The sequence below is a fragment of the Nanorana parkeri genome, unplaced genomic scaffold (assembly GCF_000935625.1).
Source record: "Nanorana parkeri isolate BGI_ZX_2015 unplaced genomic scaffold, ASM93562v1 scaffold74, whole genome shotgun sequence".
Taxonomy (NCBI): Eukaryota; Metazoa; Chordata; class Amphibia; order Anura; family Dicroglossidae; genus Nanorana; species Nanorana parkeri.
Window position 1 is genome coordinate 1,904,921 of NW_017306342.1, and position 19,245 is coordinate 1,924,165.

At 40.2% G+C, this 19,245-nt stretch overlaps 1 protein-coding gene across 4 annotated transcripts in view; it reads right to left on the reverse strand.

The window, feature by feature from the left end:
* PDE8A (phosphodiesterase 8A) overlaps window positions 1–19,245 on the reverse strand; it is a 213,656-nt gene that overhangs the window by 49,676 nt on the left and 144,735 nt on the right. For all 4 annotated transcript variants that reach the window (XM_018576709.1, XM_018576708.1, XM_018576706.1 and 1 more), the window contains 4 exons: window positions 14,645–14,701; window positions 7,048–7,238; window positions 4,762–4,818; window positions 1,754–1,811 (listed from right to left, as the gene is read on the reverse strand). In XM_018576709.1, the coding sequence (XP_018432211.1) occupies window positions 1,754–1,811; window positions 4,762–4,818; window positions 7,048–7,238; window positions 14,645–14,701 (363 nt within the window). Of the gene's footprint in view, window positions 1–1,753; window positions 1,812–4,761; window positions 4,819–7,047; window positions 7,239–14,644; window positions 14,702–19,245 lie in introns of those variants that run through there.

Sequence of the window (19,245 nt, forward strand, 5' to 3'; positions counted from 1 at the left end):
GGGGGAGCCCGGGATCAGCGGGACAATGGCGGGGGGGACAGCAGAGGGAGGGGGGGCCGCACCGATCGTCGCTAAATACAAGCGATGCGCCGGCTTTACAGCCGGCGGATCGCATGTATATTAACGGGCATCGCAGCCCGTTTTTAAATTGCGGCCATTTCCCGCGCGAGCCCGGCGGCGCGCGCAAGGGGGCGTGTCTGAGCGGACGTCTAAAGACGCCCGCTCAGATCTAGAGAGCTCCGGGCCGGCCGTTTTTTTACTACGTGAAAATTCATTAGGATTTGTTATTCTTACAGATTAGAAAAAGGTAACAGAACCACCACATAACTACCCACATAAAAACGTATTACAGGACAATATAAAAACATGCAGTACATCTCTGCAATGCATGCACATTTCCCCATGTTTTGTCTATTTAAAAGATGAGTAAAGCCAATTTTTTTTTTGGCTTTACTCCTCTTTTGGGTCACAGAAGTACATTTATTTGCTGAGAGTGCAGCGCCGTGCCGCAGCCAGGAAGGATCTTAACAATATTGTCTGGATCCATCCGGCTGCCTGATTGACATCTGGCCCTGCCTCTCTAGAGCCAGCTGTGTCCATTCACTTTCCTGCCAATAGAAGAGGAGAGAAGGGGGAATCCCTGCGGGGAGCAGTCACTGCTCTCCCCCCGTAGCACAGACCAAGACCTGAGTGATGAGCTGTTACATGATTGCTCAACTCTCAGTATAGAGCCGGCATGTGACAGCTGCAGTGCCCACGCAGCTCTAAGTGGTGGGGAGAGTATGGTTTACTTTCCCTGCACTTCTCCTTTAAAGACCCCGAAAGCATAGAAAACATTTGTTCATCTGCCAGAAATGCACTAAGTTCCCTAGGTCCTGTTATGGGCTGAATTTACACGGCATTTTTGTGTACTGATTGAGGACAGACCTGCCCAGTGTCTTTTGCTAAACTACTTAAACGCTCCTACTACTCTCCTGTTCTCTACAAAAGCCTTTTTACCCTAGAGGAACCCTAGACATATTTTTGAGGTTTCAGGCAACCCCTGAAGCAAACCAATTAATTGGAGGTCACTGGGAAAAATGCACCTTACATTGGTGGCCAGTGGGAAAAATGTCCCCCTTACATAAGTGGTAATAATGCCCCAGACAGCGAAAAAGATAATTGATGTCACAGCCACAGCTCAAGGAACTCCTAGCAACCTCTGTAGAAACCATATTGGTCCATTGGACTATATTTGAGAATGCCTGCTCTACAACATAGAGACTTAAGCTGGCCATACACTTTTAGAATTTTGACTGATTCACAGGAATCGGCTACAGTTCTAACAGTGGCTGGCTCAACAAAAGTTAAATTACTCAATCGACTTTTGTCAAATTAGCAGGGCCAAAAGTTGTCGGCCAAACAGTGCCTGCAGCCAATCTTTTGCAGGCAGTGGCAGGTGTGTGCAGGCTGTCAGAGTAGAATAGTCAGTAGGAGAGATTCTTCTATCCATATGCTTAGTGTATAGCCAGCTTAATCATTAAGATAAGAATTACAAGGGCTATTTAGACTTCTTGAGATAACACAGGAAATGTTCAGAGGACACAGGGCAGCTCTTAATTAATGACATGATCAACAGGTAATTTTTTTGCACTTAGCAAACAAGTAAATAAAAACACTTGCAGTGGTATATTGAACAGACCAAAAGAAAGAAAATAAGAAAAGTTAATTTTTAGGATTTACAAATCAATTAAAAACAAACATTTCCACTTACCCTGGAAAACCCAGCAGATATTAGGGGCATTACTGACGTTTCATCTCTATCACTTTGTCTTTAATAGCAGGACATAAAAAGACAAAAACATATATAAAAAGTGAGTATTGTATAACACAAGCAAAATATTTAAACAATAGTACTACTTTGAACAGGAATGTGAATCAATTAACTGAATTATTATTATTTACTTGACACAGTCTCATCTTTTAAAAATAACGGAGATCAGATTGTGTTATTGTGCATTAAAATTAATCTCACTATATTTTGTACTTAAAATACAGATTTGATAAACATTTGCACAAATATCATGCAACATAAAAATGTGCAACTACCATCTTTTCATATTACAGGTCCTCTGCTTTCACAAAATGATTTTTTGGGTCTGGCAAAAATTGGTCTGGCAACATATTGGTTAAAATGATATTTATATAAGTTTAAAGTTATTTATATAAAATCTTTGCTTTACAATAAACTATCAATATACTGGCTTTGAAAACCATTCTGGTCTTTCTCAAATTAAAACATAGCAATGGAGTTTCCCTTTTGGACTGTGTTTTTGTAAATGTAACTCAATAGGAAAGCTACAAACAGGAAGGGATGAATCATTCTGAAGGTTTGTCTGATAAACATTAGGGATAAGCTTTGGTTCGGGATGAACACGCGTCTGACCCGCACCAAGCCCGTTCATAGTTCGGCAAACAGATTAACTAGTTTGCCTGTCCGAAGCCCCACTGATGTTTGTAGTGCTCCTGCCTCAAAATGACAGATTCCCAGCCAGCTGGTGTTTGTAAACAATGTTTGATCTGTGACATCACCCAAGATCCCCAGGCGGTTTGTTGACATACAGCAGCTGGCTCGGGATATCTCATTTTGTAAAAGTAGCTCGACGTGTAACATAGTCAGGCCGTGGGTGGTCGTGTAGGTCGGTCAACATTGTAGGACCAGGATCTACATGGCTGGATGACTTGATTGATGCTGGATTAACACGGGGAGACATTGTCTACTTTTTATTGTCAGATAAAGGACTTTTTTCCATTTTTTTTTTCATTCCCCTAGGGAAATCTGGGGGCCTCTTTTTCATTAAAAGGACTTTCACATTCCAAATCCTCCACATGGGATGGGGGCTCCTTAAATACCAGACCCTTATCCATACATGCATCCTGGGTGGCCATAAAACAAAAGGCAGTGAGCCTGAACAAGACTAGCCACATGCCTTTAAAATTGGGGGGAAAGCCTCCAACCCTTGCAAGTCCCTGTGCCTTCAAGGGGGTTGGGCTTCCTCCTGGCAAACCTGCACCCAATTTTATCTTTTGCTACATGTGTTCCAAGATGGAGACTCTCATAGGTTAGAGTTAGGACTACACTACATAGAGGTTCGCTTGGCGAGGCAGTGCGGATTTCACATCTTCTGAAGAAGACGTGTATCTAACACCTCTGTTTTTAACCTTAGCGGTGAGTTTTTTTGCATGCTGACTGGTGAGTGTGCTGGGAAAGGTTTTGATGTTGTATTGTTTGAAGCCCTTCCACGTGCACCTTGCTTTAAAGCTGGTGATGAGTTGATGCTTGCATTTGCCATTTGTTTTGCTCTCTTTAAATACCAGACCCTTATCCATACATGCATCCTGGGTGGCCAGAAAACAAAAGGCAATGAGCCTGAACAAGACTAGGCCACATGCCTTTAAAATTGGGGGAAAAGCCTCCACCCCTTGCAAGGCACCTTGTCCCCATGTTCAGGAACAAGGACCTCATCTCCGCATCCTGTCCCCCAAAAGCGATGAGGGTTTGCAGTGGGGGAATTAAGGGAATCTGGAAGCCCTCTTTACCAAAAGTGGGCACCCAGATATCCAGCCCCCTCCCAGGGAAATAAGTGTGGGGTACACAGTAACCCTTTTACTCATCCCCCCGACAAACGTTAAAAGCAGATAAAAAAAAAAAATACCAGCACCATAACAATGTCCCCTAATGCAAATCCAATGTCAATCACGCTGTCCAGCGATGCAGATCCTCATCAACCATGATGATCTACAGAGAAACGATAATGACTTGCTGTCATGTTGACCCGCCACCCATGTTCACCTGATACACTCCAGTAGCAAAATAACACATCCGCTTTGTTGACATACAACAGCCGGCCAGGGAACCTGGGTGACTAAATATAACTGACCATATTTGGGCAATGAAGTTGACAAACCCGGCGGGCATCCTGGGCAACATCATTGTCCAAATATGGTCAGTATTATATTTAGTCACCCAGCATGTCAACAAAGCAGAGGGTGAAGCTTTAATGTATCCTCAAAGCGTGTTATTAAATAGATTTGTGTAATTTTTAATGTTGCCCTTTAAACCTAAATAAAAGACCCTCTCCCCAATGAATGTAATTTTTTAATTTTTTTTTTGCATTGTTACTTATCCCCTTTACAGTACTCAGTTACTCTGGCCTTTTTTTTTTTTAAACAAAAGCGTGCAAATTGGCTTAAAAAGGCTAGAAAGAAAAATAACAGCATTTTGTTTCCATCAATTTCAAAGGGGTTTGCCGCTTTGTTCAAGGTTCTTCCTACCCCGTTCATCATATGTCAAGCGAACTGAACTTTGTTCGCTCATCCCCAGTAAACCTGTGAAAAGGAGACCAGAGTTCTACCTGTTGGCTGGTGGAAAAAATTTAACTATTTTTTAGTGCCAAGCATGAAGATAGTTGCAAAAACACTGAGTACTCCCTTTAAATATAGGTGGACACATTTTGTTATACAGAGTTAAATGAAAATGTAGGCAGGTGATACTCAGCTGCATTGGTAAATTTTAACACAACATGGTATAATGCTGAAAGTTTGTCATAAAATTATACTGTATAATACAGTAATTATAATAGTAACATCCATTAGTAGTAGTTACAAATGTTTACTGAAAACTTTTTTTGCAAAGCAACTATTCTTGTAGGCTTTGTGGCCCTTTAAAATTGTAATTAAAATAAGAATTAAAGTAATAATAATAATGAAACTGAGATTTACCTTCTAACTACAGCAATTATGACAGCATTTTCTGAGGGTTTGGTAGCTCTGATGGACCTTGAATGTCAGAGTAAGAAAGGAGGTAAGTAATAATAAAATACATCAAATCATCACATATCACTGATCACAGAGACCTTTTTGTTCTCAATCACTCATTTTAGTGCAGAACAAAAACATACGAAGATAAGAAAAATGCCTTGTTCTGTGTGGAGCAAACTCTAGTTTCCATGTCACCATAAAACTTACAGTGCACATTGTTTTGACCAAACTATCATACATTAAAAAAATGGGAAAACCAAAGATAATCCAGGCCTGCAAGAGTTTTGACACTGCAGCACATTGCCTTCACATGCTGTGTAAGACTCTCTAGTCAAAGTATATAGGAACCACAAAGCTGAGATTTTCGAACCCATCCTCTGCTCATCTAAGGGTTTAAAAACATTTGTGCTATAACAGTGCCCCATACATTTCTTATATTATGGTGTTGATATTCCAATAGGATCCATGTAGCTATTTTGAGGTCACGTTCAATCATTTTTTAAAAGCTAAATTGAAAGAAAGTGATTGGCTAGCTTGGTCAATTTTAATTTTTTATAACTAAATTATGATAATTGGAAAAATTATTATGATATTAAATATAGTATTGGATTAAAACGGAAAAACAGCAAATTGAGTATGGCACCACTAGATCAACAATTATGATAACTGAATGCAAAACCTCCATGCTGGTTTCAGGAAGTAAAATCAGAAATGTTCATAGCTTTCAAGCGTCCAATTCAGAACTAGCATGAACAAGCTCAATGACTGCACATTTTTCATAAGTCTTTATAAAGCTGGCCATACACCTTACGATTTTACTCATTCAGCCCTGGACAAACACAGATCAAATGTTGGTTGTATCCTGCTCAACTGACCAAAATTCAATATGAGGGTGGCCCTGCCAGCACCAACTGGCTTGACAAAAGGATTTTATCAAGCAAATTTTTTTTCAAAAGAAACCAGGTGGAAAATTGTCGATTGTAGTCATTGTTCAGTTATTCTTACAACTGCAGGTGTCTGCTGTCAGAATACAGTAGCTTGCAGGGGAGATTCCTCCATCCACCATCTTTTGCATGGTTGGGGGAATTGAGCAGGCTGAATTAGAAAAATCTCTAACAGCTTAAGCACGCCCCTAAGAAGAAAGGTGCTTAGAAAAAAACCTAAGGGTTGGATGACTACACAGCCTACTCTGTGTTGAGTGGAAGCAAAGGAACAGAGGAAGGATGTTTAAAAAAGTCCAAAAAGGGGAAGAAAACCCACCATGTAAGAACCTACTACATTACACATACCTTGTTGGTGCTATTGCTCCTTCTCTTCCCAGCAGCTGGATTTCACATAATTATACCTGTGTTACAACTCTTCCTATGGTTAATGACTGATGGAAGGGGAGAAGAAGAGCAGTGGCACTACAGAAGATACATACTGTATATAATATCAGGTGCCACGAGTAGGTTCGGTGGGTGGATTTTGGAGGGAAAGTACAGCTCTAGGGTGAGAAGAGGGTATACATACTGGGAAGTACATGTTTCTTGGGTCACTGTCTGAGGCTGGGAATGCATTTAAAAGGACAGAAAGCTTAGTGTTTGTGCTATATATGGCGTTATCTATCTATCTATCTATCGTCTTCTCAACTTTAATACACTTTGAAAGCAAATGAAATCTTACACTGTAGCTAATACTCAGGAAGAAACTTGGAGTGCCTGCTCTAGCAGCAAAAAAAAGAGAAAGGCGGTAGAGAGCTGAAATGATTGGCACTTATCTTGGTCTGTAGATTTATAAGTAATTTTATATCATATAGTGCAGTTTAGAATATCATGCTTCAGGCCAAAAGGGTGCTGTGTTTTGGGCAGCACACAGTTAGGTATGTGTCAAAAGGCCAGTCTCAAATCAAATCGATCCAAAATTGCAGCCTGATAAAAGCTGTCATATTGCATAGAAGACAATAGGCTCAATTCAATAAGCTATGACGAATATGTGATTTGCCATAACTATCGTTATTTCAAGCCCAGTGACTATTATTTTTAGTTCTGATTAGCCCTCATTGCTGAGAATAAGGGTCGTTATGTCAAATAACAATCATTATAACTTAGTGAATTGAGCCTATTGACAAATCGAAAGCTTGTCCACACAGAAAAAGAAAAGGTATTACAGTAAGGTGGTAAAAAAAAAAGTGGTACAATTTTATAACAAATAATAGTGAAATGCACATTGTTGCTGAAACAATAGCATTTGTTAGCCATTACGTACCTGCATAGAGCTTCTGCATCAAAACATCGTGTCTGTCTATGATCGATAATGATAATTTCATGATGTTTATCTAAAAAGCTTTCCAAAGCAGATTCTGGTGTCTTAGCAATGTTAGACTTAAAGCCCGCTTTCTCACACGCACAACAGAATCCATTACTCTGGCTATCTTCTTTGGCAAATACTAAAAGTACCTAATTAATAGAAATAAAACAAGAAAGGGAGAGAATATAAATATCCATATTTCTAAAGTTTTATGAAGTTTAAAAAAAAAATTAAAAAAAATTGTTGCATTAATTTTAAGTGTGTACATAATACATTACTTTAGAAACTTTAAAAAAAAATAGAAAGGTGTGGTTTATATGCATTACATTTAACTGCAGCCTCGGCACACAAATGGAACCTAAAGCTAGCCATAGCTATTGGGCTATGTGGTTGAATGTTAGCAAAAGAGTTACAAATGCATTTTGGCTGTGTTATCTAGACAGCGATATCTTACTGGATCAGGAGCAGGTGAATATAAGAGCCCATTCACACTACTGCACAGCAGTAATGTGTTACATGCTCTGGTGCACTGTGGTCCATTCAGTGTAAATGGCACCCCAATGCACTGTATTGCAGCCCACATTGCAACCCACTGCATTGCGGTGCAGTTCGTTGAAAAAATGCTGGAAGGGCAAGTTTAGATTAATGCACTACAATGGGCTGCCCTGGTGAGAATCAGTCCTAAGACTGAAAGGGACTTCAGGAGGCAGGGACCAAGGTGTAGCTACACTTTAATTAAAAGTTTAGGATTAGGTTATGCTCAGGATTAGTGGGTTAGGCTAGATTTAAAGGTTAGGTTTAGAGGTAGTTTCAGTTTAAGGGTTAAGACTAGATGAGGAGGAGGGTTCATGATAAAGATAAGGTTTAAGAGTTTTAAATACATACAGGTGAAACTCGAATAATTAGAATATAGTGCAAAAGTAATTGCAGTAAGTGCTGCAAAAGGGGCCCAAACCAAGTACTGAGTACATATGCATGCTTGTACTTTTCAGAGGTCCGATATTGTTCTATGTACAATCCTTGTTTTATTGATTGCATGTAATAATCTACTTTTTTGAGGTTGTGGATTTGGGGTTCTTGGGGTTTTCATGAGCTGTAAGCCATAATCATCACAATGATGACAAATCACGGCTTGAACTATCTTGCTTTGTATGTAATGAGTCTATCTTGTATATTAGTTTCACCTTTTAAGTTGCATTAGTGAAATAAATGAACTTTGCACGATATTCTAATTATTTGAGTTTCACCTGTATATGTGAACTGTCTAACTTGGTTGGCCACCAAAATATAACTGTGATCTAAACAGCACTGCCAGGCAACATAGCTATGCTGGTTTCTCCACTGCAGTTAAACATTATACTGTAGCTTGGCCACTTAAGGCTTTTCCCCATAGTTCTCCTTAGGGTAACGGGAGGACACAAACTAGCGTCCTCCCGTCACCCTAGGCTCAGTATACCGCGAGCTGTAGCTCGCGGTATACTGAGACGCCACAGCTGAAGCGGATCCCGACAATTGTGCTGGGATACGCCCAGCTGCGTTACTGACAGCTGGCTCTGCCTATCTAGAGGCAGAGCCAGGTGTACCCGCCCCCTCCCCCATCCGTACCACCAGTCAGCGCTGGCGGATCGGGGAGAGGGGAATCCAGCCCCTCCCCTGTCACGGCAGAGAGCCGTGACAGGATCGAGAAGTGAGCGAACGCCGGTATGTGTTCGGTCACCTCCCGATCTACTGAGCCGACCTGTAACAGTCTCATTGTCACAGGTCGGCTACAACTATGAGGTGAGTGAAAAGCACTCACCTCATAGTTCTCCTTTAACTGTCCCAGACTGTGGCTGGACAAAGAAGGAAAGGAAGCACACTGATGAAGTCATCCCTCTGCTTTTTTCTCCTGTAAGCAGCCTTAGGAATTAAGGCAGCACTGAACAAAAAAAGGAGGCTGATATCAAGACATATTGAGGGGAATTTATAAAAACTGGAGCAGGCAGAATTTGGAGCAGTTGCCCAACCAATCAGCATCTTTCTTCAGTTTGCTCAGGTAAGATTTGAAAATGAGACAGCAGAGCTGATTGGTTGCACTGCTAGTCTGCTCCAGTTTTAATATATTCCTCCCACTGTATTTAAGTACTTTTTAGATATATACATTCAGATTCGGACGAACTTGCGGAATCACGAAATTTTGATTTGGCAGTTTGTCCGAATCCAAAATAACAAATTATTATATGCCATAATATATGAAAAACAATATTTCACAATGATTACCTTTCGTATCACTTGCCCCTCCTAATAGATTGTAAGCTCTCATGAGCAGGCCCCTCCTACCTCCTGTACTGAAATTTTATTGTTAATTGTATTGTCTCCCTCAGTTTTGTAAAGCGCTGTGCAAACTGATTTGGCGATATATAAATCCTGTATAATAATAATATTTGAGAATATATTAATTTGTTGTGCATGGGCACCGCCATCTTGCTGCATCAGGTGACGTCATGCTCCCCACCTCCAATATGGCGGCGCGAATGTGCTGGTGGCCAATATGTGGCTTTTTTTTAAATTGTGCGCTTTCGGATTCGAAGGTTCCTTGCCTCCGAATCTGAAACAGCATGATTATTAATTTCATCAAAAGAAACTAATGTAAAGGTTTTTCCCTTTTCATTCTTTTCCTCCGAAACTAATTTTTATGCTGTGCACATGTCTAGTACTTATACAGTACTACAGTGGCGTAACAACCGGGGGTGCCACTTGCCCCGGGCGCAGGACTGAGGGGGGGCGCCGTCACGACCCAAAATAGTGTTTTTATTTGGAGTTGAGCTTAGTGGGTTACATTTAGGACTTAATTTAAAGTATATCTAAACCAAACCTTTTTTCAGCTTTGGATAGAATAGAGACGGGTTAGGACCTCCGTCAGTTTATTTTATAGCTGTTTGAAATTAGGGAAAATCCAGAATTCTCTATTCAAAACAAAAAAGGTTAATGGCACAAAAGTTAAGAAACTGCAAATTTCCCATCCAGAGTTATTTCTGGTCTATAATCCATTCTCAGGATATGTCTTAGTTTATTCCTAGATGTCTTTCATTGATGGTGTTTCCACTAAGCCTGCCAAACATCTACTTGTCTTTCTATACTGTTACAGTTCTCCTAAACTTACCGATGTCATCAAGTGACCTCTTGTTCCATCTTGTCTCCTACTATGAATTACAACCATTCCTAAACTACGCAATTTATATGTTTCTATCTGAATTACACTCTTTCATTTTAAATATTCACAGGCGTAGACATCGGTGTAAATATCTGATGTATTTATAAGGGAAACTTTGTTTTGGGTCAATTTAATTTATATTTTTGAAGGTTATAAAACTCATATTTTATATAGCACCTGGCAAGACCAGTGAGCTCCTCTTTGTTCCACTTTATTTGTTCAATATTTATATACAGTACATTTTTGTTTTATATATACACACTTAAAGTGACACTAAACTCAGAAGCTAAATTTTAAAAATGCATTCCAGTACCTGACACTGTCCTTCCTTCTGGAGGGTGACTACCTTTGTTCCTCTTATAAGCTAACATGAACATTTGGTACATAGCAGTCACAGTAAATATAATTTATTACATTAGAATATTTTATAATTTCATTACAAGCCAGCAGGGGAGGAGGGTTACCCTCCTTATCACGTGTTTCAGCCATTCCTTACCTATTTTAGAGACCAAGCTCTCTCATTAGAAAATCCAGAGAACTCTGCACATCATGTGTCAAGGGGATATACTCTGCACATCATGTGTCAAGGGGATACCATGTATTAAAGTGACACGGAACTCAAGAGTTAAATCTTAAAAAACGCATTAAAGTCCCTTAACTATTAACAATACTGGACCTTTTTTTGTGCATCACGCAGCTGTAGATCCTCAACTGGTGCTGACACTGTCATTCCTTCTGGAGGGTGGCTACTTTTGTTTCCCCTTGATCCCTGTGTGTGTTGTAAAGTAGTCACTGCTCCAAGCTCGCTCCCATAATGGACTACAATCTTGATACAAATTAGTAAACTAAAAGTGAGATTGTAGTCCATCACAGGAGTGAGCTTGGAGCGGTGGCTACTTTACAACACAATGACCCCCCTGAGGTACAAGTATGACTCGTGAGAACCAGTTGTGTTGACAACACTTTTTAGGAAATTGCTAAATATAAACATTATGTTCAAAAATCAGATAAAGCATAGCTAAACCCAAGAACATACATTTAATGTATAGCAGCTTACCAATCCAAAGATTAGGTAGCTGCATTGGATTTCTTTTCTTAGGCTTTCTTTCTATACCTTCTCTTGTTGCTCCTGCCAGTACCATAACTTTCTATCCTAGGGTGACAATGTTCCCACATTGTACTGAATCTGTAGAGGAGCAGCACTGTCAGCCTAGGACAGGATTACAGAAAACTTCCTCCTCTCCTCTTCATAACATAGTGGAGAGATGCTCTGTAGTCCACAGAGAAAGCTAAAAAGAATGCTAACTGATAACAGTCAGTAGGGGTAAAGTTGAAAGGCAGTTAAACACTCACAAGGGTATATTTATTAGAGCAAAAGGGGAACAAACAACAGTAGTTCGTTGTTAATTGACAATTTCCCGATCCTGCTCAAGTCTAAGAACACCTGTAGACAACCCCCGCCAACTTATTTTTTGGGGAAATTGATTAGACAAATTAGAAAAACATGTTCAATTCCTTGTTTACCCTAAGATAAGTTGGCAGGAGAAGTGTCTGGCCACAGTTCGTTCTTCCTTTTCCATTCACATAAACATACACTCACAGCTAATCCAAGTGTACATAGACAGTTGGCCAGTCTCCAATTAGTTGTCTCAGGCCCCATTCACAACTAAGTGTAAGCATAGCCAGGCAATTTAGAGGGGTGCTTCTTTCCCACATTTGTGCATGAATTTTTGAAGTACATGAATAGAATCATGCATTTTGGCCTCAGACGTTTGAATGGGAGCACCTAAAAAACATGTGTAAACCTGTGTTTTTCAGGAGCTTCTATGAAAATCTATGGGGCCAACAATGCACAATTCTGCCCCAAAGAAGCTCATGCACTTTTTCACATGACAGGTGACAAGCAACACAATACTCGGGTGTGAACAGGTCGATTGAGAATAGTAGGATACTGCATCTTGAGCAATGTTGTGCTTCAGGAATTGTACGACCAAATGCTCAGGTATGAATAAGGCCTGACCCCTCCAACTGCTTTCTCAGTTCTTTGTCTAGCATTAGGCTCATATCTATGTTCTATAATTATTTACACTATTGTGTACACTTCCAAAGCTAATTCATTCAGTGGATACATAACAGCATCCACAGTCCATATTGTATCTAATGAATTCATACAGTGGATACATAACAGCCTCCACAGTCCATATTGTATGTAATGAATTCATACAGTGGATACATAACAGCATCCACAGTCCATATTGTATGTAATGAATAGGTATGCAATGCATAGGTAGCCATAGCCCTTACACTGTACAAAGAAGTCAAGCATTAGTGCCACACACATCTTATGTGTACAACATATCTCCCACCTTTCTTAGATGAGAAATAGGGGCTCCTTCTACCACAATGCATTTAGGCAATGGACACACTCCTGTCTTGCCCCTAGGTATGCGGACCATTAAGAATTTATATGTAAAAAATGACTGTCAAAAACCCAGAATTGTTGTTTACGACTATTCATTTTCCTGTACATTGGCTTATCAAAATAAGCAGATTAAGAGATATAAAAGTTTTAGCGGAGAACAACATTTTGGGCAGTTAAATAGAACATTTTCATAGATATCTGTACATCAGACCAAAAAGAAGGACAACTGAGGAGGCAAGAGGTACAGAGGGATTTGGTTCCAAATTAGGGACATTCCCTCCAAATAAAGGACACTTCGGAGTTATGTACTAAGTTTGCACACAATCATCATTTAAGGGGTGCTCCAGAACCACCTGCAAAGTGCCCCCTTTCACTGTCTGTGTTAATCTACCCTAAGTTACTGGATTTATTTGCTGTTATGGTTATGCTACCAACAATGTAATGTAGCACAGTCATTAAGGAAGAAGGGTGAGGCTACAGATGAACATTGACATCTCACATAAGGCAGCAGTAATCAGCTATCCCACAGAAGGCAACAGGATCTGATTACATGCAGTCTGTTGATTTGTTCAGAGCACAGTAAAAAGCAATATTTGTTTTGTAAAAAGCCAGTAAAAAATAATGTTTCTACCGGGACTGCAATATACTCCCTAATCACCCCCAACCATTAAAAATGGCACTCATACCTATATAAAATTACAGTTTAAAATTGTGCATTCATCTTGCTATAACCCTTTTGCCGTCCTTTGAGACTTTCTATCAGTGATGTTTCTTGGAAGAAAAACATCTTGGGCATAATGTATTAATAGTAGTAGATAATAGAGTGTTAGGCAGTAGCAAGGTCTTTGCTACCACACAAACACAATGGTGGAGCTCATACAGAACACACTCCTCATTTAATCGAATCACTTCATACTTCTTCAGCTGGACACACGTTACAATTGAACTGAACAACCTTGGAAATATCTTTAGATTTGCTAACAAATATCTGGTGTAAGGACCTAGCTAATCAAGTAGGTGAAGTAGTTGTTGGTAGAGCTAAAGGGATTTGTACAAGCAGACTGCAACGTGTGTGGTCAGCCTAAAAGGTACACACAACAAATACACTAATGTCTGTAAAGGGACTTAGGCCTGGTTCACACCTTTCCGTTTTGTAGCGCGTTCAACGCCCTATAAACGCCCTTTCCAAATGTACAAACTTGAAAATCCTATTGTTTTCTATGGGTATGGTTCACACCTTTCCGTATTTCAGCCCGTCTGAAATCGTTGCAAAACGGCCTACGCCCAAAGAAGTACATGTACTTCTTTGGGGTGTTTTGGTCTCGCATTTCCATTGGGATACAGCCAAGTAGCCCTCGGAAACGCGCGTTTGTCGCATGTTTTTTTAACCGCGAATCGCGGTAAAAACGCGCGTCAAACGCGCATATTCAATACGCCTAGGTGTGAACCCAGCCTAATCGACGTTAGATGGTCATTAATTATGATCTTTGCAACTGAACAACTGAGGTATTAACAAGGTATATGTGACAATGGAAGAATTAGCAAATATGAACAGGTACGTTCAAGTTTTGTGTTTTGGGAAAAATGACTATTTGGTGTTTGGATCATCGCCTAACATCCTTGCAGGATATCATGAAGGAGTTTAGTGATCTGGTAGACTGAGCATCAAACATAAGCACTTTTACAGGAATGTACTTAAATGGGATGACAAATTTGACTTTTTCCCCCAATACCCATATAAGCATGCTGACTAAAAAACTGTGTTGCCCCATACTAAGAAAAATAAAATGATTACATTCTGTCAATGTATTGATCAGGGTTATGGTGGCCATGATGATGTAACATGGACAGTTAAAAGACAAAACTAGTTCCATTGCAGCCCATTACAATATGAGCACAAACATAAAGAACTCTGACATCGCATTGTAGCATCGCTGTACCTGAAGTTGATCTTGGTGGAGTCTCATTGGACCAAACTGCACTTCTGTTACAGCTGCCTATGAGAAAAAGAACAGAGTCTTTATTGTACATCCTCAAAGCTTCAAAAAGTAATACATTAGGGCTGCAACAACTAATCGACATAATCGATTATAATCGATTATTGAAAAAGTTGTCAAAATTACAAAACACAGCACTGTTGGCTCATCCAAACAACAACACTATAATCTGAAAGTTGGAATCTCTTGCTGATGGATGTTTGCAGTTTTAGGATTTGTTTTCTATGATTTCCAGTATTTGCTTCTGTGGTTGCAATGCCTAATGAAAAACCATGAATATATTATGAAGTGTTTTGTTTTGATACACCAAGTGAAACTGTGAATGGCTGCTAAGATTTTATTACAACGTGCAGAAACCATTGACACATTAAGAGCCATTTGTGAGAGAACAAATTACTCAGCCATAGTGCTAGTGTCTGGGAAAGTATAATCTGTGGTCGCAGTTAGAGGAACCGTTTGATCACTGCTGAGGACTAGCTACACAAAGGAATTGATAACTTAAAGTAGTATTAAACTCTCAAACTTTTTTCAATAATGAATCCAGATAAAATAAATATGCATTGCCCAGCAAATCTTTTTTTTTTCTATTTTTGCCCACGCACTTTACAGGCATTGCGTTTCCAAGCAGCTTCAATTCTCTCAGCTTGGCTCCCCTGAACTTCCCGTCCATCTACTAGTTTGCAGAAGGTTAAAAGGGAGTGTTTGCTTTCCCTTTGTGTTTGTGGAGACAGGCACAGCCTCCATAGGACCCTGCAAGGTAACGGAGCCACCCTAATACAGGATATCAGGTCCAGTGCTCAAGGGATGAGCTGATTCTGCAGAAAACTAAAACTTTGAAACATGAAGGAGCAGCATCTATTGTAAGTTATTTGTTTAGCATATGAAATAGCTTAAAAAACATTTAACTTTATTATCATTTTAATTCATAAAGGTGGTGCAAAGTGCAGTAACTCACAGCAACCAACTGTGTTTCCTCAAACTGGAGCTAGTGGAGCAGGGATATATTATTACTGGCAGGTTGTTATAAGTTACTGTGTTTTGCATATGTTCCTTATTAACCCCTTCATGACTGAGGCCCTTTTTTCAATTTTTGCACCCATGTTATATTCCACATTTTAGGCCTGAAAATGACGTAATATGTGCATCTACATGGCAAAGTTACGTTGGTTTTAAAGGAAAACATTATTTTAAGGAATTGTAATGTTAATATTAGAATTAAACTCTATTCAGGTACTCCATATAGCAGTGGAGAGGAATAGTACCCTAAAAAGAAATAGCACACCCTGTATTCTGAAACTGTCCATATAGGTTCTTTTTGATAAGGCAAAGAGCAACATGAAAAGTGCACTAACCCAAATTAACCAACAGGAATGTATATTTCAGTTGTGGTCGGGCATATATACCGTATAATAGATATAGTGTGGGCTGAGTTGTGCCAATAAGCTAATTTGGCCTGAGGTATGCCCGTGGGTACGCTGTTAGGTACGCCTAAAAGGGGGCATACCAAATGAAAAGGTGATGGAATTTTAAGTTATAAAGAGATGGGTGGGTGGGGACCGACGCTTCCCCTACAACGTCAGGCAGGAAAGGGAAGAGGAGGAGTTTAAATAGCTATAATCCCCTCCCACAAATACAGGTTACTAAATTACGGTAACCTTCATACGTATCTGACTTCAGTAAAGCAAAGTCGGTTTGGTTTTTGTGGGGTTGCAACATTGTAAAGTATAGCTACGCTCTTTGCATTGCAAAAACTTAATAATCCAGGCAAATTAAAACGGTCCACTCAAAAATAACAGTGGCTAGAGTGCATTATATCTGAAATAAAAGGTCACAATATAGAACAGCAATAAGGACAAAACCTGAAATTGGAGTCTCTTAGGGAAGAAATGGGTGAAAGATACCAGAATACCTCTGAGCTGATATATAGAGGGCTCTCATCTGCTCCTATAATAAAGTTAAAACCCATTTAAATTAAATTTTAGAGATATAACAGATACAAGACATGTTTTTTGGAACCTGGGTGTATACACTGGTACCAATGCACAAAAACTGTAGCAAAGAAAAGATTGTGTTGTCCATAGACTTTAATACCACTTCATTATAAGCAAATTGTGGAAACGCACTGCAGTGTCAAGCAGCAGTGTACTGGACTGATCAACCTGCAGATAAATGTTTTCCTCCTGGCCAGGGGGGTCCCTAACGGGATACCAGCAATAGCCTCCCAGGTTGCTAATAGCTGGGCGGAGAGATGTGTATGGCCCTTACACTTCTTCCCACCTGGTTCTTAGCAACCTTGGATGCTCAGGCTGGAAAGGGGGACCACTGCAAACATTGTGCAGCAAAGTGTGCCGCCTGAGGCAACAGCCTCAGGCTGTTGCATTATACTGATGGCTCTGCTCCTGGCTATGTTATACTTCCTTCTCCCACACAAGATCCATGGACCTGACACCAGGTAAGTCATGGCACATTTATATATTGCAGAGACTTTCCATCTACCATTTATAAACGGGGTTTACCCTGCAGTAGCCCTACTGAGTTCTGAAATGAGCACTTCACAGCTAGGCTGTCATAAGTTGAAATGTATGCCATAAACCAAGTGTACTTATCCCAGCCTATGAGTTTTATTTAAATAAGTGGTTGGGATAAATGCAGCAAAGTTCTCCTTACTGTCACCCTTCATGGCTGCTGTGTGGTACCTAAATAAAAGGAGGCATTCCTCTTTGCATAAAGGCCTAACTGCTGTTAAATGGATGGAATATTATTGATTGGATCAGTTGCATCATATATAAAAATTACTTATTTATAATATTTTCCAGTACACTGGTCACTGGTGTATGTTAAAGCACATTCACCACATATAAGCTGGCAACATTCAATCCCTGGAATTCACAGTTTTATAGACACTCTTTAGAATTGTGTCATGCCTCCAGACAACAAATGTCAGTGTCTGCAACAGATTCATGTACCTGTTGGAAACAGGTATGTGAATTAGCCATGTAGGGATGGTGGGGGGCAGAACTAAGGCCAGAGTGTCCATAACGAGGACACTCTATCCTCAGTCCATGTTCTCCACCTAAGCTGCACCTCATCCTTGGTTGCTAAGATATTGGGGACTGCACAGAGCAATTGATTTCTAGAACGCTGTCAGCTGTAGCTGACAGTGTCCTAGAACCCAATAATGCATGCCCTGCCCAATTCAGCTGCTGACCAGAAAACTCCCTGGCCATCAGCTGAATATAAACAATGGGGTGGAGATTGATACATTTTGACCAAATATGGCCATTGCAACCCGCAACCCTCAAGCTCTGAGGGGGATGCTACCCTGCCGCTGTGTAGAAAAGTGCTGTGTAATACAAACATACCCTGCTCTTTACTACACAGTGCCCCACTCTGAGCACTGGCCTGTCTCTTTATGACAGTTACCTTAAATACTTCCAGTTTTGTTATGTAGGAACTGGAGATAATTATTTTTGACTTTGTCGCAACCATAGCAACACATTGTGAAAATGGCACAAAAAGAAACTACCCAAAAATGCTGCATACTTTAGAACTCTTAACAAAGATGTTGCAAGGCTTTCATGAAATAGGCGCAGGGCTTTTTAAAAGGAACCATACCACCAGAAAAGTGTTGCAAATACTTTTTTGAATCGTTCCCTGTATCATGTTGCACAAATGTTTATAGTACGGTGGCTTGTTATAGCAGCCATAGCTCCAGGCAGTGAATGTGGTGGCTGGAGCTCTCCATAGTGCTGAAACAAATTTTTAACTTGTGCTAAGTTTTTGATCTTTTAAAACAATAAAACATGTTTTAAAATTCCCCCTCCGGGTGCCAGCTGGGACACCTCGTGACAATGGTGTAGTAAAATGATTGTGTAGCACTTTGTCATGTTAAAACCCTGCCTTCAGCATTAGGCTTAAAATGTCCTTGACCACCCATTGTGGGGGAAGCTGACAAATTGCCAGCCAATTTAATGTGCACGATATGCGGGTGTCATGTAACTTTGAACTCTGTACAGCACGGGATATGCATTGGGAAAAAAAAGATCTTTAAACTTCTTCAAACAAAGATGACCTACAAGTACTTAGTTTTTTTTATCAATTTAAGTATTAGTACCTGAAGTCTCCACTGCTTTTGTACTGACGGACCTAGAACTATAACTTCCGTTCCCTTGTTGCGAATGATCTGTAAAGGGCTGGACCCACACCTTGGGATGGATAGGAAGAACAGAGATCCTGAAACTACCTGTGAATCCTGTACTCACTGTCCACAAACAGAGATCATTGAGGAAAGGGAAGATCTGGCACTTCCAGAGGATATTGTTACTTGATTTTGGGGCGAGCGCATGCGCAATTCAGATGTTCGGCCGGGAGACAAGGAGAGACACAACGTAAGTATATGTGGAGTAGCGTGCACCTGCACAGACTCCGTGGTACATGAGCGTAGAGGAGGACAGAGGAGTCAGCGCTGGAGGGACAGCTGAAAAGGACAGGAAGGAAGAAGATTGGATTAAGAGGCATCATTTAAGGTAAGTCCTTACTTTAGC